At 42.4% G+C, this 25,061-nt stretch overlaps 1 protein-coding gene across 5 annotated transcripts in view; it reads right to left on the bottom strand.

Annotated features, from left to right (window-relative positions):
* Window positions 1–24,506, bottom strand: part of Ppm1a (protein phosphatase, Mg2+/Mn2+ dependent, 1A) — a 41,859-nt gene extending 17,353 nt beyond the window's left edge. For 2 of the 5 annotated variants that reach the window (XM_087552271.1, XM_087552272.1), the window contains exons 1-2: window positions 20,044–20,368; window positions 1,728–1,833 (exon numbers count right to left, since the gene is read on the bottom strand). Coding sequence is in view for 1 of the 5 variants with exons in the window: in XM_087552269.1 (XP_087408395.1) it covers window positions 24,055–24,304 (250 nt within the window). In the remaining 4 variants the exon portion in view is untranslated. 5 annotated transcript variants of the gene reach the window in all.
* Window positions 24,507–25,061: the final 555 nt, after the last annotated feature.

Raw genomic sequence — 25,061 nt, 5'->3', positions numbered from 1 at the left:
TTAATTTTGAGCTGTGGTTTTTGTTTGTTTGTTTGGGGGAGTGGGGCATGGGAATAAAGGTTTTATTTGTGTTTTCATTGTGTGTATGGCTGCTCTGCTTGATATGCAACACAAGCCTGCCCAATGGTCACAGAAGCTAGAAGAGAGCATCAGATCCCCTGGAACTGGAGCTACAAATACAGACGGCTGTGTGCCACCATGTAGGTCCTCAGGAAAAGCAGCCAGTGCCCCTACCATCTCCCCAGCTACTATCTAACCAATGCCTCAAAGCTCTTTTCAACACTATTATCCCTCCAGAAACATCCTTCCCTTGACTGCTACATACCCACTTTACATACTGTTTCTGGTTCCCTACCCTTGTCTTCCTGAGAGGCTTACCCCCATCTCCCCAGCCATTTTAAGTATGGCCTTCTTCTATATGCTGCCTTCCCAAGCTCTTCCATCAAATCTCAAGGACTGTGCTTCTTAAATATTATTAGTGCATAATTATCTTTTTTAAAAACCTTTAAGATTTTATTTTATACATGTGAGTGCATTGTAGCTGTCTTCAGACACACTAGAAGAGGGCATCGAATCCCATTACAGATGGTTGTGAGCCACCATGTGATTGCTGGGAATTGAACTCAGGACATCTGGAAGAGGAGTAAATGCTCTTAACTAGTGAGCCCTCTCCAGCACTTTAAAAAAACATTTTTAAAAAATTATTTTTATTTTGTGCATTGGTATTTTGCCTACATGTATGTCTGTATGAAGGTGTCAGATCTTAGAGCTACAGATAGTTGTGCTCAATCATTTAAAAATACCAGGGAAGCTATCCACACCTTTAGGACTTAGTAAATAAACAGCAAAGCACTATAAAACATCACATTAGCCATGCATGATGGTGCAAGCCTTTAATAACAGCACTCAGAAGGCAGAGGCAGGTGGATCTCTGTGGCCAGCCTAATCCACATAGCAACCAATACATACTTTTCTCAAAACAAACAAATTAAAGATCAGAAGAACAAAAATACACCTTCATATTAAGATTAAGATGAAGAGTTATGTCTAGGGTTGGCAAGACAGCTAGCTCACTTGGTAAAGAAGCGTGTTTCTGAGTATGATGTCTAGAATTCAAACCTTGGGAACCAAGAGGCAGAAGGACAGCTGATTCCTACAAGTTGTCCTCAGATCTCCACATGCATGCCATGACACCACCACCCGCGCACGCATGCGTGCGTGCGTGCGTGCGTGCGTGTAGCCAAAAACTAAAAAAACCACCCTAAAAATATATGACTATTTAATATGTGCTATTAAAGAGTTCCTTTTACCTTAAAATCTAATTTTCCTTGCTGGCAAAATCAGTAACTTTATTTGCTTGCTAATTAGCTTGTTCTAGGATATGTGTAAGAAGTTAAGGTTAAAAAAAACTGAACTAAGGGAACTGGAGAGATGGCTCCGCAGTTAAGAGCACTGACTGCTCTTCCAAAGGTCCTGAGTTCAAATCCCAGCAACCACATGGGACCTCACAACCATCTACGATGGGATCTGATGCCCTCTTCTGGTGTGCATGAAGAAAAAGCAGTCATATACATTAAATAAATAAATAAATAAATAAATAAATAAATAAATAAATAAATAAATAAATTGAAAAGCAGAAACAGCACAAGGCAATAAGTAGTATACAAATCTAGTCAATAAACTCCCATCTAGAAGCTGTTACTCTTCGACGGGCAGTGGTAGCTCACACTTGTAATCCTAGCACTTGGGAAGCAGAGGAAGACATCTCCTGGTTCAAGGCCAGCCTTGTCTACGAGCTTCCAGGACAATCAGGGCCACACAGAAAAACCTTGTCTGCAAAAAACATAGAAATAAAACCTGTTTTTATTAAAATTGTGGATATTATTTTACTACAGAGAGATAAATTTACAAGAAAAAAATTTATAGTAGCTAAAAAATTAAGCCTGTCAACAGCAGTAGCAGTCAGACCTTCAGAAGTTGTTGCCCTCTCCCCATTCCATCAACCAACACACACACACACACATACACACACACAGTGTCACTGCCTCATCACTCCATGAGGAGAACAACACTGCTGCATTCTAATTAGCAGCATAAAGTCTAAGGCTTTAGTTCAATCTTGAGTCCACCTGCCTGCTTCATTCAAAGCAACAAAACAAAACAATACCTGTTGTGGGGTGAATAACAGCTCCGGAAATTACCAGGCCTTAATCCTGTGCTACCTAATTTTGGAGGTCAGAAAGATGGTCTTTGTAGAGATTAAGTTGGGAATTTGAGATGGGAAAGTAATCCTGGGAGATCCACATCTACGTGTCCTTGGCTCAGTTAGAAAATAACTGGCACACGAAAGTCACCTGACAGCACAGAACCGTCTGAGGATGGTCACCTTGTTACTTGGAGCCATGTGGCTACAAGGCAAGGACTAGGATGCAAACAGCCACAGAAGGAGAGGGAGAAAGCCACTGGAGTGAGCACATTTCTCCAATTTCTTGACTATGACCTAGACCTAGTGACACCTACTTTACACTAGAACTAAAGTGCTTTAAACCACTAAATTCATGGTAATTTATCAAGTCAGCTGTGAATACTAATGCCCAGTAGTACTCAAGGGCTTCTACTGGCAAAGATGGTAATCTGCAGTAATTGCAATAAGAGACAGGAGAAAACCAGTGAGGACCCTTCAAAGAACAGGCATAATAAACTGCTAAGTCTATATAATACAGTCTCTTAGTTTAAATTCCAAGGGGAACATATGAATGGTGCCCAGATAGTCTAACAAACAAGAGTTAACTATTTTGGGGTAAACAACAGAGAAAATTAGTAACCTTTAAGTAGAAAGCAGAAACAAAATTTGTGGAGCCATCAAACTAGAACAGATCTGGAAATTTCCTACCTACTGTGCTACAAAGGTGCTATGCATGGCAGCAGGAGAGAAAAATCATCCACGGACTTACACCGTGGTAGATCCTACATGTTATAAAAGATGTGCCCACTGGTACAATGATGCAGGACTGAGGGGCGATCAACTACTTTCTGACCAAATCTGAGGCTTGTTCCACTGGAGGGAAGTGGTATCTCATTATAAACCTGGTCAAGAGCCCAGGGCTAAAGAGGTCATAATCCTAGGCTAGCAGTTTGCAACTCCTCTAGAGGCTACCTCAGAAAACACAGATCTGGGGCTGGAAAGGTGGCTCAGTGGTTAAGAGCACTGACTGCTCCTCCAGAGGACCTGAGTTCAATTCCCAGCAACCACATGGTGGCTCACAACCATCTATGATGGGATCTGATGCCCTCTTCTGGTGTGTAGACAGCTACAGTGTACTTATATATAATAAATAAATAAATCTTTAAAAAAAAAGACACAATTCATAACAGTAGCAAAATTACAGTTAAGAAATTGCAACAAAACTAACCTTATGGTTGGGGATACCACATCAGAACTCTATTAAAGGCTGGCAGCAGGGGGAAGCTTACTACTGTAGTTTTGCTAAATTCTCTTGTCAAACTGCCTTTAAATATCTGTTTATAGCCACAGGTAATGATGGTCTTGGTCTGGGTCTGGTCAGAGAAGCTTGTCTGTACTGAGCGCCAGTCAAAGCAGTCAGATGGAACCAGTCAGAGTGCGGAGTGCAGAGAATAGCACACATGACAGCTGAGTGCTCAGTGCTCCCTGGGATATTTCTATAGTGCTCCTCTTCCCACCCTCAGCCACTGCCAAGGCTCAGGGGACACTGAGGAGGAGGGGGAGGAAAGGATACAGAAGTCAGAGGATGGGAGGGCGCTGAGAACTCGACAGCAGTCATGGTTACCAGCACAAGGCTGCACTAGTCAATACTCCAGCACAGATGGGAGAGGCTTGAGCCTCCAGTTCCCACCTGAGGAGCTACTGAGGTTGCCCAGGAGTAGTGAACAGCCTCACATAAATGTGCACTCAGGCAGGGCTAACTGGGCTCAGTGGGTTATCAAAAACCCTAAAAAGATGACAAGGCTTTAAGGTGGGAGGGGGTCTGGGAGGAGAGGGATTTGGATTGGAGATGATCAAGATACATTGTATGCATATATGAAATTATCAAAATAAAAAATATTCCAACAAATTATGGACCATAAATATATAAATTCTGAAAAAGTATTCAAGAATGTGTTGACTTTAATTTTCTTGAAAAAACAAAACTTACGCATAAAAAAATTTTAAAAAGCTGGTTTGTAAAACATGAAAAATAAGAAAAAAATCATTAGCAAAGGTAAGAAAATATATTTAGGAGATTAAAAAACATTGCAACATTTTAGCTGTCAGGAGAGGAGCTGGGAGATGCAAGCCATGCACCTAGGGAAACTAAGGAAAGCAGCCGCCTGTGTCAGAGTGAGTGCATGAAGAGATGAACACTAAGGAGACTCTCACACATGAAAGAAAAGCAAACAGCAGGGGAGAAACTAAACCAGGTATGAACCAATCGAAGCCCAAGGAAAACAAACAGCAGTGCCTTTGCCCGCGCAGGTGACTCACCCAGAAAGTTCACACTCAAGAGCTTCACGGTCCAATGAAAAAACCCAGAATGTTTTTGGTTTACAGTTTTACGTTGGGCTGTACTCATAGCTTTTTGGGGACATAGGTATGATAATCATAAAATAAATTTAAGCTCAATAGAAGCTGGACAGCATCAAAGCATAAGTTGATAATGAAATTCATTATTATAATGATTCAGACAAATCTAACATGTCCCTCTTCACAAGAAACAAATTAGCTTGCTTCAGACTCCTTTGCAGTATCAACTAGGCCATGGTAAAACAATGTCTGTGTATTCTGTGGCTAAAGAAGCACACTCCAACAACTATGCAAACATGTTCTTAGAAAAAACAAAGTTAAATGTGACTATAAATAACCAATAACCAAGGAGCACTCACTTTAACGGGATCTGATAACATCCTCAGTTGTGTCTAAAGACAACTACAGTGTACTCATATAAATATATAAAATATATAAATCTTTAAAAAGTAAAGTTCAAAGGAGCCAGGTGTGGAGCATACGCCTTCAATCCCAGCACTCAGAAGCAGAAGCAGGCAGATGTCTGAAGAGTGGCCAACCTCGGAGTCTGAGGCTAGTCTGGTTTACACAGCAAATTCCAGGCCGGGAAAGGCTATAATGAGACCATCTCAAAAGACTTACAGGGAAAAAGTACAACTATAGCATACCCTAAAAACATCTGACAAAATTCATTCTTTGGTAATTCATATTTAAAATCAAAGATGAGGGCTGGAGAGATGGCTCAGTGGTTAAGAACACTGACTGCTCTCCCAGAGGGCCTGAGGTCAAGTCCCAGCAACCACATGGCGGCTCACAACCATCTGTAATAGGACCCGATGCCCTCTTCTGGTTTATCTGAAGATAGCTACAGTGTACTCACATACATAAAAATGAATGAATGAATGAATAAATAAATAAATAAATAAATAAATAAATAAATAAGAAAAAAAATGAAACACTGTGACTACAACAATTCCTGAGGAAAAAAACAAGAGCGGGATACTCTTCCTGTTACTTAGCATTGTCTGGAAAGACTGACTTGTTAACACGGTGAGATAGAAATGCCAAACGGTAACAGGGCAAATTTCCCAACAACTACTGAAAACCCAACATTTACACATGAAAAAAATTGTCAGGTCACAGGGATATAGAGAAATCATATGAAAACTATTAACAATTTGTCATTTAGAAAATTAAGAGAAATGAGCAATAAAATCAGAAACGTGGAGTGGGTACGGCAGGCAGCACCTGTTCACCAACCCAGCGTGTGGGAGGCTGAGGTAGGTCGGAGTCCAAGTTCAAGAGCCTGCCTGGGCAACACCGACCACCTTTAAGGAGGCTCTGTCTGGAATAAGACTTTACTTACAGATCCATTATGAAGATCACGTCATCCTAGTGGACTGTAAACTCAATAGAGTCACAAGTAGGCCTCGATTAAATTTCAAAATATATTTGGAAAAACAAGTGTGAATGAGTGGCCCAAACTCTCAAGCACCAGGAATTGCACCATCAGAGTGTTTGAGAGGCGGTTCTGAAACAGACGAACCTGAGGGGTAAAACAGAGCTGAGACCAGGGAGGAACCTGACAGGAACAGGTTCAGCACTGGTGACAACAGCCTTCTCTACCCCTGCTGTGGGAAGCCACTTCCCACCTTATAAAGATACACAAGAGTAAAGACTTAAGTCCGCAAATTTAGTAATAAGGCTGTGCCAGTACACCTGGAAAATTTCTCTGACTTGAGGGTAGGAAAGAGCTTTCCAAGCATGGCAGTAATGGAGCAAAGGGAAAGGAAGATAAAACTCCAGAGGAATAAAACTCTGCACCTGAATAAACTTTTATACTTAGAAAAAGTTCGTAAAACTAGGGAGAGTGTTTGGTGTGTACTTCTGAGACAGGAGGGTCATCACACATTGAGGACAGCAAGACCCTATTCTCAGGAACAAAATAACATAACTACCAACAAAAAATTCTGAAAGGCAAGCAATTTTAAGTACCTGCAATATATGAAACAAAACAACGTTCCTAAAATATATAAAAGACTCTTAAGACAAGAACTATTGATTTATCACTTTCAGACTGAGTCTACCACAGCCAGGGCCCTGGAAGCGGCTGAGGCCTAAAACAGCTTGAAGTCCTAATCCTCCAATATTCACCCCTGGGAAGAGCAAACATTTCAACGAAAATGAAATGGAAAAAGGCAATTAAATGAATAAATAAAACACATAGATAAGTAAGTACATGGAACAATGACCAACCTCACTAGCCATTATACACAAACTTACTTTTCACATATTACCTTCCTTTAAAAAGATTTTTGGATTTATTTGTGTCGGTGTTCTGTCTGAATGACTGTATGTGCACCACCTGTATGCTCAGTGCTCTTGGAGGTCAGAAGAGGCTGTCAGCTCCCTTGTGTGAGCTCTTGGGTTGAGCCAGCCCCAAGCATATACCCGAGCCATCTTTCTCCAGCTTTCTTGAAGGTTATTAATAATTCCCATTACAGGCAAAGAAATTTGGGTCTTTTTTTAAAAAAGTATTTCACAGAGATAGACAGGGATCAGTCATTTGAAAGGATATGCAAGCTACATTAATGAATAACAAACGATCCTTAGATACAGGCACTGCAGAGCCTCAAGTCTAGAGCTCTGTGCTCCCTGACGTAAGGCAATAGCAGAGTTCTCTAGCATGACTTGCTGCACAGATGCTCAAAGCCAGCCAAGTGTGGCACCTCATCTATAGTGAGCCAAATCTCACGCAGCAAACGTTCTAGCAGCTCGTGTTTTCTAAACACTTTACATCAAAGAGAAGTCTGTGCCACCAGATCCTCTGGACCTGGCCTTACAGATGAACTCGAGCCACCGTGTGGATGCTGGGCTCACCTGTGTTGGTGACACAGATTTTCCTGCATGGTCTATTAGCTGGCAGTTTACAAAGCCAATGTTTTAGGATGCCACATTAATTTTCTTCCGAGGTTTGTATTTTCTCAGATTTCTCTTGACTCATTATTTTAAAACAAAAACAAAATAAAAACCAAAATAATCTAGCCTGGAGGTTAATTAGTTAAAGATCCATATTAAGTTTCTCCTAATATAATATAGGTCATTTATAAAAAGATTTATATAGAAGTCTTTTATAGAGTATCCTTATTATTAAAAAAAATAGTATATACATTATAAACCTGTTTCCATTAGAAGCTTAATTTAAATCAAGCAACTCTAACTGTTAAGATAATTAACCTCAAAAAAATGAACTCCACTTGCTCTAAGAAAATACATTCCTATCACTTTGTTCTTAAAAAATTAGATACAAAATATTCTAGGCAATATTTCTGATACAAAGAACTAAATATTTGCAGGAAAATGTAAGAGATAATATTAAGTGAATAACATGTATGTAGAAGATATCAACAAAACCCATTATTTTGCATGATAACAATTATTTTGTAAGCTGATGGGAGAGTAAAAGCCTACTTTCATCATTTCCTTAGAAAACTGTATAAATGTAGATTTATATGGAAGTCTTTTACCAAGTGTCCTAAAAGTTAAAACAAATAATACAGCCATTATAAATAAATCTGTTTCTATTACAAGCTCAATTTAAATCAGGCAACTTTAACCGTTAAAATAAAACGATGAACCTCAAAACAAACAAACAAGCCCCACTTGCTCTAAGAAAATAAAGAAGTCTTGGCATTTAAGACCCTTGTTAGGAGCGATAGCTTAGCAGTCAAAGAGAACTAAAGAGAATTGACTACTCTTGCAGAGAACCCAAGTTCGGTTCCCAACACCCACATGGCAGCCCACAACTGTCTGCTAAACTCCAAGATCTGACACCCCCCACATACAGCATACAAGCAGACTAAACACTCATACACGTAAAATACACAAAATATTCTTGACAGCATCTCTAACCTATTACTCCACAGTATCTAAGAGGTCAAAAAAGTATTTTAAGACTTCATAGCTTATAGCCTCCTGCCCATGAATTCCCAGTTTGTTTACTACAATAGCACTTTACTGATTTTAAAATTCTATGTGGGTTTCTGATTTTGAGGGCACTTCTACTGACTGATCCTAAAAATCTCACTGATTAATGATTCTGACCAAGCCAGACAGTTCTTATGTCTCACACTGAGCCATTTCTTAATTAGCTCTATTTTGCTGGCTAATGAGAGTCCCAATCCTACAAGGTATGTGTTCCTCTAACATGGAAACCCAGAAGGATGCTATTGGGTCCTCTAGGAGACTCCAAAAACCTACTTCAAGGTGACTATATGTAAAGACTACTCTGGTTCCAACTTGAATACCTTGGATAAGACTGTAAGACCTTCAAAATTCCTAACCAAGGTTCTAGAAAAAGAATCTTAGGGAACTAAGTATCAGAAACCTATTTGTTTTATCACTGAAGTATGACTGAGAGTCATACAACAAAGTTATTTTTTAAATTCACCCATCTTTCTTACCCTTTATCACATTACATCTTTGTCTCAAGTGTTCCTCTGCCCTCCCCATTTCTCTTATCATCTTACTATGTAGCCCTGACTAGTCTAGAACTTGCTATGTAGACCAAGCTGGCCCTAGCCTCTGCCCCCTGAGTGCTGGGGTTAAAGATGTGCCCCAAAGTGCCTAGCTTTATTCGTCTCTTCAACAGCCTCACTTTTATTCTACTGTACCAAATTCAGTGTCACTGGGTTCTGAAGCCATTGGAATCCTGTTCTCACCACTCTTCTCTCCCACACCTCAAGTAAAGCCACTCTACCTAACCATCTAGCTTTCAAGTCTGTCTTACTGAATGAACTTGGGCGGAAAGGAGAGCCCCTGAACCCAAGCCTGACGGCTGCAAAGAGAAACATTTCAGTGAAACTCAGGCAAGCCTGAGTAGTATTAGTAGGAGGGGAAAACAAAAACAAAATCATGAAGACTACAACGGTGGCATTTTGAAAAGGAAATCACACAGTAACCATCAAAAAGCACTAGAGACCTATGCATATATTCAGTTATGCTAGAGACAAGTCTGAGTCTTGATTTAATTTGAACACTCTCTGAATTAGAGTATTTTTTCCCTAGTTACACAAGAAAGAAGCAATGATTTTACCTATAACTAGTTCTCTTTTGAGCATTAACACTGTTTTGGGGTGTTTGTTTTTTTTTTTTTAAGTTACCTGCATTGCATTTATATAAAATATTCATGTAGGCAAATCTACAGACAAAAAGAGATTTTTAGGGATAGGTGAGAAAGACTCAGGGACCAACTGCTGGAGAATATAAATCTTTGGGACCATAAGAATACCCTCCAACTAACTGGGGGAAGGGAGCATAGCGATATCTATCTATGTCTCAGCTCCTCAGGAGGCTGAGATGGGAGGGCTGAGCAAACCCAACAGCTAGAGACCAGTTTAGGGGGTAGTGGGAAAGCCTGTCCCCCAAACAGTTTAAACTAAGCGAGCACAGCAGCTGCAGTAGTGACCGCATAATTCTGTGAACAAAAAACTACCACTCTAAACTTCAAGTGGGCAAACTCACGGCATGTGACCTAGAAAAGCTGTTTAGGGCTATTCCTACAGCCTTTTCTGCGTTTCACTTTACATAAACTGGCTAAAACATGGCCATAAGACTAGACATACTAATATGGAAAAGATCTGTATTTGTTTTTCTAAAGGAGAAAGAAATTACTGGAAAATTTCTCAGTTGCCCAATATTTCATTGTATAGCTGCAACTAAGTATTTACTTTTACAATTAAATATTTATACCTTCCTCCACAACAAATAGCTTCAAATAATTCTAATGCAAGTGAAGCCCTGTATTAAATATGTCCCCAAATAAAAGCTGTAAAAAAATTGAAAATGCAACTAGAATCAACTAATTGAATCAACCAAAATAAGACAAATGGTCATTCTTCTAACCCCTAAATTATTAGTTCTTGCCAGACCAGGTAAAAATTTACTAGTATTCCAGCCAATCGGTTTGTCCAGATGTTGGCCAGTTTCAGAGTGCACATCACAGAGCTTTGCGGCTCTTGTTTCCTAACTTTCTAAAAGTTATCCACATTGCATAGTGCGTAAGGTACCGGCCACACACTGCTTACATATGTCTCACACAGTTTTCTAATGTAAATTTTACAAGTATACCGAATAAGTGCCTGAAAAAATATCTGAGCCAAATTTAGCTGAAGGGCTCCAGAGACTATAAAAATTAGAGACTGGGGGTTGGGGATTTAGCTCAGTGGTAGAGCGCTTGCCTAGCAAGCACAAGGCCCTGGGTTCAGTCCCCAGCTCCGGGGGGGGGGGGGGGGGAATTAGAGACTGACCCATTTCTCTAACCATTATAGTCTGGATTTAAATGGCATAGAGTTACTTCCTCTGTAAGTCCTCTGCGAATGTGTGATACGTACAATCTCCATTGGCCTTGTCCGCTACAGATTTTAATATAGCTAACTCTAGGTTTTCTAATGTTTAATCCTTGTAACAATTCAGACTTGGAATCCAACAGCTGAGTTCCCGGGCCCCGCTACCCTTTCTTCTTTTGCTGAAAACAAGCCCCTCAACTGAACACCTGAAACATTTGCTAAAAACCTTGTATGTTTAAGTCGAAAGAAGGGAGAGGTGTAACTTATTTAACATTTAAGGTGAGACATTCTTCATCAGCACAAGAAATACATGAGGCTTCTAAATATTTTACATGTAATTGTGCCCTCTAGGAAAGTCAGCCAATAGCAGCTGCTCTAAGAAGACTTAAGAAATGTGTCTTCCAAAACAAACAGCACGAACATTCAGACTCTACACACTGACACATACTTCCAGTGTAGGACAGGGATGCTGGGAAAGGGATTAAGAAGTTACATCCAATTGCTGCATGTATTTCAATAGCCTCACTTCAGTGACATGGGCGAAAGAACACCAAGTCCCTATCACTTTCCCTGTCTCAGGAGATGGATCTGCCACTAGCCACATGCTCAGAGAGGCACTCACTGTCAGAGCAGTCTCTGATTATATTTAAGATTCATGAAGAGAAGCTGCCTCTGTGGCCAGTATTTAGCACAGGATAACACCCGATAGGGTGCACGTGGAGGAAATGAAGGGCAGCTGCCATCTTGACTTTCCCATTGTCAGCAGGGAATCTGTTCTACAAAGCGATTCTCATGGAAGCCGACCAGGCAGCAAACCATGTCTTACCATTTCTACCCGTTTACCCTGTAGAACGCAGTGCATTCCGTTTCACTGCCACACACACACACACACACACACACACACACACACACACACACACACACACACAATCACAATAGGTCACATATAGGAAATATTGAGCTGGGCATGGCAATGCCCATGTGAAGTGGGGAAGAATAATAAGGTGGCAGTACCTTCTGAGTTGGGTTGTTTACAGCAGCCTAGGCAACCTAATGAGATCCCCATCCTAGGAAAACATCAAACTAGAGAGCTACAGATGTGTTCATTAAAAATTCTTCTTCTAGGCCGGAGAGATGGCTCACAGGTTAAGAGCCCTGGCTGCTCTTCAGAGGTCTTCAGTTCAATTCCCAGCAATCACACGGTGGCTCAAAACCATCTGTAATGAGATCGGGCGCCCTCTTCTGGTATACAGGCATATATGCAGGCAGAATGCTGCATACATAATAAATCTTTGAAAAAGGTATTTTACATGAAAAGCTCTAACTTATGGGAGCAGGAGGCACTCCTCTGACAGGCTTAGAGCTGCAGTAGAGGAGCTACTTTCCCATTGCCCACAGCCAGTGTAGGACCAGCAGTCCCATGACTGATTACATGCTGAGGGACCACAGCAGCAGGAGGCATGTGTGCAGACACATGACACATCTGTCACACGTAGGCTAAGCTGTGGACTGACCACAGAAAAGTAGCTAGCACTTGGCAGACCTACCTCTTGACATCCCCGCCTTCTGTATCTCAGTAGGAAGGCTCTAATGTATTCCAAGCCAGGGCAGGGCGCCCCCCCCCCCCCCACCATTCTCAAGCATGGGGACAAGCTGCAAAGATGTTTTCCTAAAGCCTAGCAAGTTTTGACATTTTTGCATAGAAAACAAGAACAAAACAAAATACATAGTTATTTGTATTTTGTCTCATTTTTCACTTCTGAATTGTTAAAAATGGAGGGCAAACCCTATCCTATAGATGTAATAACAATTTGATTAAAGTTTCTGCCAATCATACTAAAGGAAGCAGCACTAAGAATTTAGGCATTCAAAGCTGGTAATCAATTATGTTGTTCTTTGAAACAGAACATATACAGAACAGAATAGCACATTCGCTAAAATAACTTAAGGTATACATAGGGAGAGTAAAAATGATTTTCCCATCTCTGCTTGAGACAGTCATACCACAGATAAATGCAAAGTATCAGTCTACAATTACACTGAATTGCACATGACCTATACTTTCTCAGAGTCTGACATATTTCTAGCTCACATTTAATTTGTTGTCATGTGATCAGAAACCAAAAGAGAATGAAATGATAACAGGAATATACTGAAGAACTAGTTCCAGTAAGTAAAGAGGGCCCCAATTTTCAAGGACTTTCTTTTATACTATAGCCCCAGAAGTGAGTGTCTGTATGTGTTCCCTAGCATATATGTAACTCTGCTTGGTAAAAAGTTCTAAAGGGAACTAAAGTATATGATATGTTTTTCACATGTTTTATACATTGCTATATTAGATCCCCACTCACCACCAGAGTCACACTCGATACAACAGAAATGAAGTCATGCCCTTTGTATACCAAGACCAAAACCTCACTACCCACCAGGCTTTCAACAGCAGCAACAAAAGTCCAATCACTGGAGCCAGCCCTGGTGGAGACTGCACAGATGACCAAGCCGAAGGGCAAGAGCACAGGAGAGCGGACACAGCCACTCAACTGCATGAATGCAGGGGGGTGCCCTCCCCCCAATTACCCCTTACAATGTGGTATTTGGGAGAGCAGACCCTGCAACTCTTCTGGGCAACACAGTAGAGCTGGCACTTATGGCTGACGCAGATGAGCCAGCTCCCAAGGTGTGAGCATGAGAGAGCTGGCCCACCCTCACAGGCTACAACACTTGGAAGAGTGGGCCTCATGCCTTAACTGGGCAGCACAGTGGAACTGGTTCTGGAGGCATGGGAATGGGTGAGCTGGCTGAGGGCATGAGAGCAGGAGTTGACCCTGCCTCCTGCTGACTGTGGTATTAGGTGGCCTAGCTAGAGTCGTGCTGGAGAGCTCACCCTGGTGGTGTAGATAAGGGACAGCAGGTGTGCTGATCAACTCAGCTGCCACCCAGGCCCAGATCCCTCATCTGCATCATCTGTGAATGGTTGGGATGTGTGAAAAAGCCAGTCCTGCTACCCAAAGCTCCTAAAATACACGACTTAAAACCACAGAAATAATGCGCGCATGCTACTGAAATTGAGCTTCTTTGATTTAAAGGGGGAGGGAGCTTCGCAGATTCCAGACTGCTAATTAGTATGAGGAAGACCCTGGAGAGGCAGGAAAGGATGCACTTTGAGACAGACGATGCCTGGAGCTAAGCACAGAAGGGGAAGAGGGGAAAGACGGAAACAAGACAGAAACAGCATTTGAGGGAATCTTGTATTTACAGAATGGAGTGCTGCTGCTGCTGCTCTGTTGAGGTAGTAAGCCTTAAATAACCCAGAACAAACACAAAGCCTTAATGCCCATCACAAAGACACGTTTTTAAAACAGTAGAACTGAGTCAGGCAGAATAAGAGTTTCCTTACTCTTCTTTACCAGTTCAACTCTTCCCTACTTACTGCTCTTCTCACCTTTGCAGTCACTGCTATTCTTTATCACCAAGTTTACCATCTATTATTGCCTAATCACCAACTCCAAACCCGTGTGACCCTTCCAACTCCAGAACACGAAAATTCATAATTCATTCTGTGCATATTCCAAGTCTTTACATGTTCTCAATTTTTTACTAACAGCTGGTCAATATCCCTAAGTATGTAAGATCCCATAAACTTAGTAACAATAGCTACCATTTATTTGGTACTTTCTTTATGATGGAAAATGTCAAGTGCCCCACCCCCCTTTTTGAGACAAGGTCTTGCTATCTATGTAGCCTTTGCTGGCCTTGAGCTCCCTATATGGACCAGGTTGGCATGGACTCAGAGATCACACCCTGTGCTGTTATGAGTCACCATGCCCGATACAAGTCTTTATAATTATTCCACCAAATCTTTAAGACAATCTCATAAGAGACATTTCCATGTGACAGATAGGGGAAAACTAAGAAATCAAGTAAATTAGTCAAGAACACCTACTGAAGTCTAGCTTTTGGAGGATAGCTGTGTTATACTTCTTCTTATGGATCCTTCTAAGAGGCTACAATGGTCTCATCTACTCAAGTCCTCAGGTTCTACACTAAGATCCTCAACCATTCATGAGTATTAACTCTAACCCTCAATCGCAATGGTGGGGAGCAAAGACAACATTTTTGGCTTTAACTTCTAAAGCCCTTGAAATGGGGGGATAAAAAGCATCATCACACATCCTTATTGAAGGGATTCTTGTATTCCTCCCCCCTTCAGTATACAAGGAATACCGTGTGTATTGTATGGATGCATCACCTGTCAGTTAAAAGGCCTATGGCCTATAGCTTAGACAGGGAACATCTGGGAGGGAGAAAGAATTCTGGGAGGCTGTAAGGAGATGGAAGGCATGGTTCTGGGCACAGGTAATCAGCCAGATGAGAGAATGTACGGTAAAATAAGTGGATATTTTAGTTATGATTTAGTCTGAGTAGAACCTAGCTATATGGCCAAGATATCTGTAAATATATTTTGAGTTCGAGTTTTATTTCTAGGAGCATGGCTAAGAGGCAAACCTTCACCAGAGTCTTCAGATGAGGACAACTATGTACACTTACAGGCACTATCTCGACTCCCGAAAGCCACATTTCATAAATGCTAACATTGAGCTTTTAAAATTCTGGTTCCAGAACAAGGCCCTTTTAGTTGGAAGAATGCACTCAGGACCTTTTTAAGACTATGTTTAAATCTACTGACATGATTCTGCGATGTCGTTTAGGCTCACTAAGCCTCTCCCTTGGCCCCTAACAAGGGACTGGATGCAGGATCCACGTCTCTCATTTAATACAGTGTTGTAGCTGTGTGGGACCTATACCCACCCACTGTACATGTCAAATCACCTTTAGATCGCTTTAGTGCCTACCAAACATTAGAAATGCTGTGTAAATTAAACTATATGGTTTAGAGAATAAATAAAGTCTGTAAATGTTTAGAAACATATTCAATTAAAAAAAATTAACTCAAGGTTGATTGAACCAAGAGGCAGAAAACTAATTGTCCAGAGGAGAAATCATTATGTATTTTAGAAGACTGTTGTGAAAAAATTAAAGCTTTACATAAGTAAAGCCAATAGGGGGTTTTGTTTTTCGAGATGGTTTTTCTGTGTAGCCTTGTCTGTCCTGAAACTCTATAGATGAGGCTGGCCTTGAACTAACAGAGATCTGTCTGTAAATGAATGCACCACCACTGCCTGCTAAGTATAGTTTTTATTATTTACTTTTATTTATCCTGAAGAGCTTTGTGTAATGATTTTCAAAATCATTATCTGCCACAAAAACTAATGAATTTTAATCCAGATCCTAAATACTAATACTACATACACTTGAGTCAATGGGTTGCAAATAAAAGCATTAAGAATTACGAAAACTCAAGTTCTCTCTTCTTTATCACTCACCTAATGCTTAAAATATCTCTATTAAGAACACAGTATCTTTGTTTTTAAAGATTTGTTTTTTATTTTGTATGTATGTCTACACACCACAGCTTATGGAGCTGGGAAAGCATCCAATTTCCTGGAACTGGAGTAACTGATGATGAGCTGCCATGGGGTGCTGGGAATCAAATTTTAGTTCTTTACCGAAAACAAAAAACAAACAAACAAAAAAAACCCAGCAAATGGTCCTAACCAGACACATCTCTCTAGCCCTACAATTCAATTTTTCAATATATATAAATTTGCACTTTTTAGTTTCTTATAAAAATTGTCAAGTTTAGGGCTGGAGAGCTGGCTCAGTCATTTGCTCTCCCAGAGGTCCAGAGGCCAATTCCTAGCAACCACATGGTGGCTCATAACCATCTGTAATGGGATCCAATGTTGTCTTCTGGTGTGTCTGCAGACAGCTACAGTGTACTCATACAAGTATAGATGTACTTAAAAAAATATTGTCTTAATACATTTTATGTAAAGGTAGAGCTCATCACACTCAACACTTTCTCTAGCTCTTCTTGCCTGGGGCAGGGAGGAGCTCGGTACAGGTAGTATTTAGACAGGTAATATAAAGATTACAATCATTTTTTATATTTTTCATTCATTCTGGAAACATATAATGAAGCAAAAAAGTGTTACTTATAGCTAAGTATGGTGGCATGTGCCTTTCATCCCAGCACTGGGAGCCAAGCATTAGATGGATTTCTGTGAGTTCAAGGCCAGCCTGTCTACATAGTAAGTTCTAGGCTAGCCAAGGTTATGTAGTAAGACTCTGTCTCCAAAAAGTAAATAAATAAATAAATAAATAAAATAATTTAAATCTTATATATGGATGCATTAAACATTAGAAAGCATGAAGAATATAATCAGCCTTTCTTTAGCATTAATCCAAGCTTCTTACATGAGAATGGTTAATAACAGGACAGAAAATACATACATTCTTGCTAAAAACAACGAAGTAACACGAGAGGCCACTGAACTGTTAAGTAAGTGTTATCTGAAGGCAGGGCAAACATGACATTTCAGGAACCCTCCTAACGCCACGCAGTATGTGCTCCTCTCCTGAGGTCTGTCCCTGTGTATGACACAGGGCCAAAGCTTTAGTTCATCTGTTTGGGTCAACTCCCCTTGAGCTGATTTTTGTTTAAGACTGTCTTCTGATTTGATTAAAGATGAAACATACTCAAGGGAATTACTTCAGATGATCATTTGAAAGAAACATCAAATACATATCAGAATAATCTTTGTATCTGAACAGACTAGCCTCCAGACAGTCTTTTAGAGAAATAATGATGGCTAAACCAGGAGCTGCAATTCATTCTATTGGCCATAGGGTAAACAGTCAACATGTGGTCTGAAAAAAATTCGAAAGATGCTTGCATTTAGTAACCACTTAGCAAAAGAGGTTGCTACACGTTTTGGTAGGGGGGTGGGGAGGATGACAACTAGGTATTAGGTGAATTTCCAAACAAAAGTTTAGTAAGACAAAATCAACAACACTCTCGGCTTGAACGAACACACACACACACACACACACACACACACACACACGGAATACTCTTTTTCTTTCTTTTTTTCCCTGTATTCTTATAATGCCTATCTAACCACTGAGGATCCCAGCTTCTTTCAAACATGCTGTCTCTGCAGACATCCATCCTCCTGTCTGCCCCACAGGTTCTTCTAGGCTCCCAACGGCAAGAGAAAGATAAGCGAAGGCCACTACAGGAAGCTTCCCTAAACCACAGCCACAAACTTCAATACAACAGAGCCCACAAAGAAAAGTAAATTTCAGAATGGTAACACATCTAAGTGGCTGGCACCTATCAAGTATTTGTGAAAGGTATGTGTTAACAGTCACAGAATAGCAAAAAACCCCACAAACAGTAATAACTATACATGGGATGATGTAATCCAACCCCTGGCATTACTGATTCCGAAGCTGAGACTCAAAGGTTACAGGACATGTCTGTGGACACAGATATTTTCAGCACTTTTCTGGCAGAGCAGGGTTCCTTACAGCAGCTTATACTGTAATTATGGTTCATCATGGCAGTGCTTCATACTGAAATATAGTTATTCAATCCATGTGAAGTAGAGATACAAACCCTCCAAGGGGCAACTTGATGCTTGGCCAATTATGCTATTTTTCAAACATATATTAAGGCAACTAATGTGGAACGATAGATATCCATCTTAATATTTTATACCACCATCATAATTACTTCCGAGGTAAAAATAAGTGTTTAGTATTAAATACAAATGTTTGAAGAAACTTGCACATGTAGTTCACTATAATTTCAATCTGTTACTGCTGTAAACTTCCAGGTTAAAAGCAATCATCCCAACATAGCTGACTGTTTAATCAGATATTTACAAGATAGACAAATGAGAACTGGGGTTGGGAGTGTAACTCACCATTCAAGAGGCCCTGAGCTAAAAATCTATACCCAGCAATGCAAAACAGACAAACATAAAAAAAAACGCAAGGTAGTTTTTAAATATAAAAAACACTGTAGCACTGGGAAGCCGATGTGCTTTTCGTGCTTCAAATTATTAAGCGGTAAAAGGAGACATTAAGGCAATAAAAAGGCAGTATCTAAGATGTAAAAGTGTGTGGGTGTGTGCTCCTGTCTTTCTAGTCCTAAGTTTCCTCATCTATAACTACAGAAATAATCTTTGGAAAATGTCCAAAATACAAAAAGGTAGAAGTGTGAAAATGAAGTATTCGGTCTGGTTAAACAGAGGTGAGGAGGACCAAGCGCTACCGACTACAGAGTGATCCCTCAGAAACTCTAAAGTCCTAAGGCCCAGAAGACAACCATTTAAATTCTGACTCTTCAGAGGGCTTTTCCTCCTTCCAGAAAGTGGTAATGTTTGGAATCTGAAAGCCCGGGTTTGAAAAGATTGCTTTTTCTTCTTCTCAGAACTGTTGAAAACTAATTTTCATAACGTCAAAATCATTTATTCTCAAACAATGACAATCTCGTATACACTAACCACGTTTAAAAATACATCAGGCACATTATTCCAACTAGCAGGAAACTTGGGGTGGGAGCGGCAACATAGATTGCTTAGACTCTGACTTCTGTGGATTTCTAAATATCATGTGGTGCTTGAGAGAAGAGAAAAATATACTTCGGATGGTGAAATGTGCAAAACATCTAAAACTCCAGTTGGCAGAAGGCTCTCTCTACAGCCAGCTGTCTTTCAAGAGGATCCGAGTGTATTTACAACCTACAAGCAGAAGGGAGCTAAGCCTCAACTAAACTCTAACATAAAGAACTTTCCTCCAATATACAAGGCCAAAATGATGCAAAACCTGTAGTTTACTTCAATGAGTTTGCTCCAAGCCGGAATAATGAATGAATTGGAGGCATTACTACGGAGTTGGGGGGTCTCACTTTCAGCCCAGCGGGTGAGTCTCCAAATCCAGAGGACTCACCGGCTGGTCTGTTCTAGGGGAGACCCCGCAGCAGGCTCCCCGAACCCGAAAGTTCGGCGGCCGCTAGTGTCCGCCCCGCCCGGCCGAGGGTCGCGCCCCTTCCCTGCCGCCTCACACACCCCGCCCCCGCCCCCGCCGCGCGTTAACCCCTCGCCGCCCGGCGCGGACTCCAGGAGGAGGCCGCCCAGGGGGTGGAGTTGTCGCGTCTCCTCCCGGGATCGCCCGGGCAGACGCCCGGCTTGTTTACAGGCCCCAGGCCTGGCTGCCGCCGCACAGGCCCGCCCGCCCTCGCCCTGGCCCTCGCGCCGCGCTTACCCGGAGCAGCCGCGGGCGGGCGGGTCCCTCGGTCGGCCGGGGCGGCGGTGGCGACGGCGGCCGGGCACGGGGTCCCGCGACGGCGGCCGGGCCCGGGCGGAGGAGGGGAGGAGCCGGGCTGGGTCCGGGCCCCCGGCTCTCGGAGCCCTCGCGGCTCAGATCATCCGGGCGTCGGAGCGGGAGGCAGAGAGCGGGGCCCGCGGGAGGCGGAGGAGGCGCCGAGGATTCATCGCTTTCCGCCCCACCTGCCTGGGCCCCCCTCCCCCCGCCCCAGCCACCCGATCCCAAGCTGCGGACCCGGCCGGCGCGGAGACCACGGCGTTCTAGCTCCTGCGCGCGCTCCCGCCCCTAGCGCCGCCGCCGCCTCTAGCGCGGCCCCGCGCACGCGCGCTCTCGACCGCGCTGCCCCTCTCCCTGCCCGGTCCCGCCCCGCGCCGCCGCTCCCCCCACCCCCGGCCCTGCAGCTGCGGCGCGGCCCATGGGCTGGAGAGACCCGGATGTGGGAGGGCCGGAACTGCGGCTAGGGCGGGGGAGGGGCTGTGGTGACGTCACTGCCCTGCGCTGCTCCTTAGCCGGCTGCTGTGGGGCCGCCGGCGCCGCGGGCTGATCCCTTGGGAGCCTCGAAGTCCTGGGTGGGAGCCAGGCGCGCGGCCTTCGTGCTAGAGCGCGGAGGGCCCCCTCCAAACCCGGCGGTCTTCGTCCACACCTGACTCTTACACCTGCCTACAGACGCCAGTCATCAGGTGCAGTCTCGGTTAGGGCCCGGCGTAGGGGAGTCAGCCTGCCCTTCGACCTCAGGGGGCCCACACGGCTGCCACGGCCATACCGCAATCGTGCGTGTGCAACCAGTTCACGCCTTGGGACACGTGCCTCGAGCTTCTGGCGGGTTGTCCCTGAGTCGCTCTAGGGATTCCGAATTGTATTTATGTGCACGTTACAGGGTCACGTGATCCGGTCTCAACGGACACTTCCAAAGACCTCCAAAGGGGTTAATGGAACCGAGGATTATTATTTTTTTTTTAAATCTAGAGGGTAACCAGAAACATGACAGCTGCTTTCATGAAGAGCTAGAGATGAGCTAAAGGTAATTGAAGCTGCACGTGCAGGCGACCAGAATCCAGTTTAGCTAGCTAGACCACAGAAAATCCGACCCACGCTGCTTGCAGACGCCGGGATAGAATGACAAACCCTAGGCAGCCAATGAATCAGAGCTGGAAAGCAGTACATCACCAGTATGAGTTCCCATTGGCTGGGGTGCCTTTCCAGCTTTTCAGTCACTGCTTAACCCTTACACCAAAATCGCAGGAATAGAAGTTTAAGAGAGATTCTGGTATAATACAAAGAAAAAGCATATATTCCGTTGAAACAGGCTAATGCTTTAAATAGATATATATATATATATATACATATAATATATATGTTATATATAATATATGAATATATATATATTATATATATATATATATATATGTAAAAACTATTAGCCACATAGAGTTCAAGCCAGTAAGATGAATTGCACTGTGGCCTGCCCCCTCTGGAGCTTACTGAGATTTGCACCCTGCTACTTTGTGTCTGTTAAAAACAACTCCATTGTCTTGACTCAAAGATCAAATGCAACCTGCTTTTCGCAGACTATCATTCCATAAACTATTTCTCTACTTTGGATATTGTGGAAACCATGTCCGATATTTTCACCATGACTTGTGGAAAATGATTCTCTTTCTTCACTTTCACACCTGACATCTAACGGCAGGACCACCTATGACTACCAGTTGCCAGCAGACCCACTGACCCTCCAAATCACTCAGTATCTTGGGAATAAGATGAATATGTAACATCTCCAGGTATATAAAGTAAAAATAAAATTCACTATACAGTTCTTAGTTCTTTTCTACACAAGTGGAGAAAAAAATGAAATTAGATGCAGAATCTTTTAATGAAATGCCACTTTATTGGGTTATATATTATGTATACAGGACGGTTTATTTAAGTTTTATTATTGATGTGGGGATTAAAGTCAGGTTAAGTCCTCAACCACTGAATTCTGTCCTCAGCCCTGGTTAGGGTTTGTGTTATGTGCATGTGCTTGTTTTGTTTCATTTTGTTTTCTGAGACAAGGTCTCTGTGTAGCTCTTGTTGGCCTCAAATATACAGGGATCCTCCCAATCTGCGTCTGGGTTGTTGATGGAACAAGTGTGTGCCACCATACCTGACTCAATTCATAGTACTTTTAGTACTTGAACAAGTTACTGCATGATGGACATTCGAGTGGATTTGTCAATGTTCCAAGGTAGAAAAGTAATGTGACAGTCACTATTTAGTGCTCTGTGTGTGTGTGTGTGTGTGTGTGTGTGTGTGTGTGTGTGTGTGTCAGAATGGAGTCTTAGACTTCCCAGGCTGTCCTTAAACTCTTATGAAACTGAGAGGGACATTAACTGGTCCTCCTGCTTTCACATCCCTACTCCTGCGGTGCACCACCACACCTGTCTACAGTGCTCTTAAGCAACACATTGTCTTGTTGAGAGAGAGGAGCTGAGTCATCTGTGGCAATGTACACTATAGGAAATTGGGAGGGTTTTCTCTGGGTTTACATTTCTGCAGTCTCTCTGTTCTAGCTTTGTAAGAAAACCTGGGTAACAGAAGAGGCAGATAATATACAGTATATAAAATATAATGAGATTTTTTTTTTCAGGCGTCTTCCTGGTGCATAACAGACAACTGGTCAACTGTGTCTACCAAGTCTCTGGACACCATCTGTGGGGATGTTGTAGTATGTAGGAAACTTGTGGGCCATAAGTTTAACATTTAAAAGATTGGAATTAGACATTCATATTGTCTAATATAAGATGTTCAATTATGATATTCCCTTCTAGTATCAAAATTTTGGTGTTGTTGATGAGACAGGGTCTCAGAAAATAAATAAAATAAACTGCCATGTAAAAGTTAAAGATGAGACACACCTAGTTCCTATAGGAAGCCTTTTCTGGGTCCCACTCTTAAATTCAGACAAGGCATGGCCAAGCCCTTATCTGCTGTGTTTACTACTTCCAAAGTATTAGTCCTTCCTTTATGACCAATCTCAAGTCATCAAAATTAAGTCTCTGAGTTTCCACCACTTAGACATAATATGCACATATTACCACCTCAGAAACACACATAGCCCTGGCTATCCTGAAATTCACACTTCCCTCAGCCTCTGAGTGCTGGGATTAAAGATATGACAACCATGAGAAAAGGGACTTTGGAAATAAGAGGGATAACTGTTTTTCACGTTTGAACTGTTAGACTTTAATCCTCTAACCAGTGTTTGAAGTCTTCACAACAAATTTTGGTGACATATCAGTTTGATCGTTTTTGCAGAATAATTTTTTTTTTAGTTAACAGAGAAAGGAAGTCAAAAGGTATAGTTTCAAAGTACTAAATTTACTGTGCTCCTGTAACCTAGGAGTGAGTGAGGCAAAGACAAGGGCTTCAGTAGGGAAGCTAAGACCAATACACTTAATACTAAACATGAATATTAGAGTAGTCCAGTGCTGGTGCATGCCTCTAATCCTATCACTCAGGAGCCAGAGGCAGGCGGAGCTCTGTGAGGGGCCAGCCTGGTCTACAGAGTGAGCTTTAGGACCGCCTGGGCTATACAGAGAAACCCTGTCTCAAACAACAAAGACAAACAGAAGGACCCCAAACCACTAGTACACAAAATTAAAGCCTAGTACACTCAATACTCTCTCCATTATTAAAGATGAACTATTAATATACATTTAAAAGAAAAAGTATGTGGGGTTACATTTCTTATTGCATAACTATTATGGTGCATCCAGAGGCTCAGTCTGAGATGGCCTAAAACCCAGGCCTTTCCAAGTGCTTCTCCTGCATGTAAATGATCCTCCAGGATGCCGAGAAGCTCCTTCCCCCAGCCAGCCAACCGTCCTTCCACAGAAAGCTGAGCACTGCCCAAGTACAAAGCCAAGCAGCCCAGAGGTCCGCCTCTCCCTTCCTCTGCTTCACTACCTGGTTTGGGGTTTTCTTTCTCCCATAGCCACTTCGTGTGTCCTCCTCTTGTCTGCTTTCTTCTTGTCTCTCTTCTCCCTTTCTTCTGTACTCCTTTTATATCCTTTTCCTTTCTTGCCCTCATTTTTCTCTTCCTTGATTTGAAAAACTTAATCCAAAATTTAGTTTCTGTTACCCATTTTTTCCTGAATTTGAACATACGAAATAGCCCTAAACTAATTTTATTCAGGGATGGGGTGCCCCACCCCATCCCCTCCCTCCCTCTTCCCCCTCACCATTTCATGGTAATGAAAAACAGCAGTTAAAGAATGAGAAGGATTAGAGAATCAATGCCCTGTGTGACATCACTGCTGAGGTGGGGGTGGGTTAGCCATCCCAGGGCCAAGCAGAAGGGAGCTAGCCATCTTTTGCTGCCTCTATGACTCCTGGTCCCTGAGAAAAATGTGAACTGTGAGTGCTACCAGCCAAGTCCTAGTGAAAGGTTTCCCCTCAAGACCCAGCGAGTGGCTGTGGCCTAACACTAGCTCTTATCAGATAAGTGCCTCTGTTTGACAGATAGTCATTGTGTGCCAGGCACTGGGCTGGATCCTGTGATAAATGACATCAATGATAAAGGTCCCTGCCCCCACACAACTAGCCTTATAATGAGGAACATTCACAAAGAAGAGTAAATAAATAAAATGAGGTGCCATGGTGGAGGAGATGTCTTGAAAACAGATGTTAGAGTAAGAAGTTAGCTTCGTAAAGAGGGGGTGGGGTGGGGTGGGGGTGGGGAGTAGGTAACTGTGCGCATGCAGTGTGTGTATGTACAAGAAAACATGTTAGAGTAAGAAGTTAGCTTTGTAAAGAATGGAGGGGTGTGGATGTGTGTGCGTATGTACATGTATGTACATGAAAACAGATGTTAGAGTAAGAGGTTAGCTTTGTAAAGAATTGGGGGGGGTAGGTAAAGGAAAGCATCCAGTGTGGTCCCCCCCCCCCCCCCGCCTCCTGTCTCTCTCCCCTAT

The sequence above is a fragment of the Rattus norvegicus genome, chromosome 6, assembly GCF_021556685.1.
Source record: "Rattus norvegicus strain SHRSP/BbbUtx chromosome 6, alternate assembly SHRSP_T2T, whole genome shotgun sequence".
NCBI lineage: Eukaryota > Metazoa > Chordata > Mammalia > Rodentia > Muridae > Rattus > Rattus norvegicus.
Note: the sequence above shows the minus strand (reverse complement) of the source record. Positions and strands in the feature narration are given on the sequence as shown.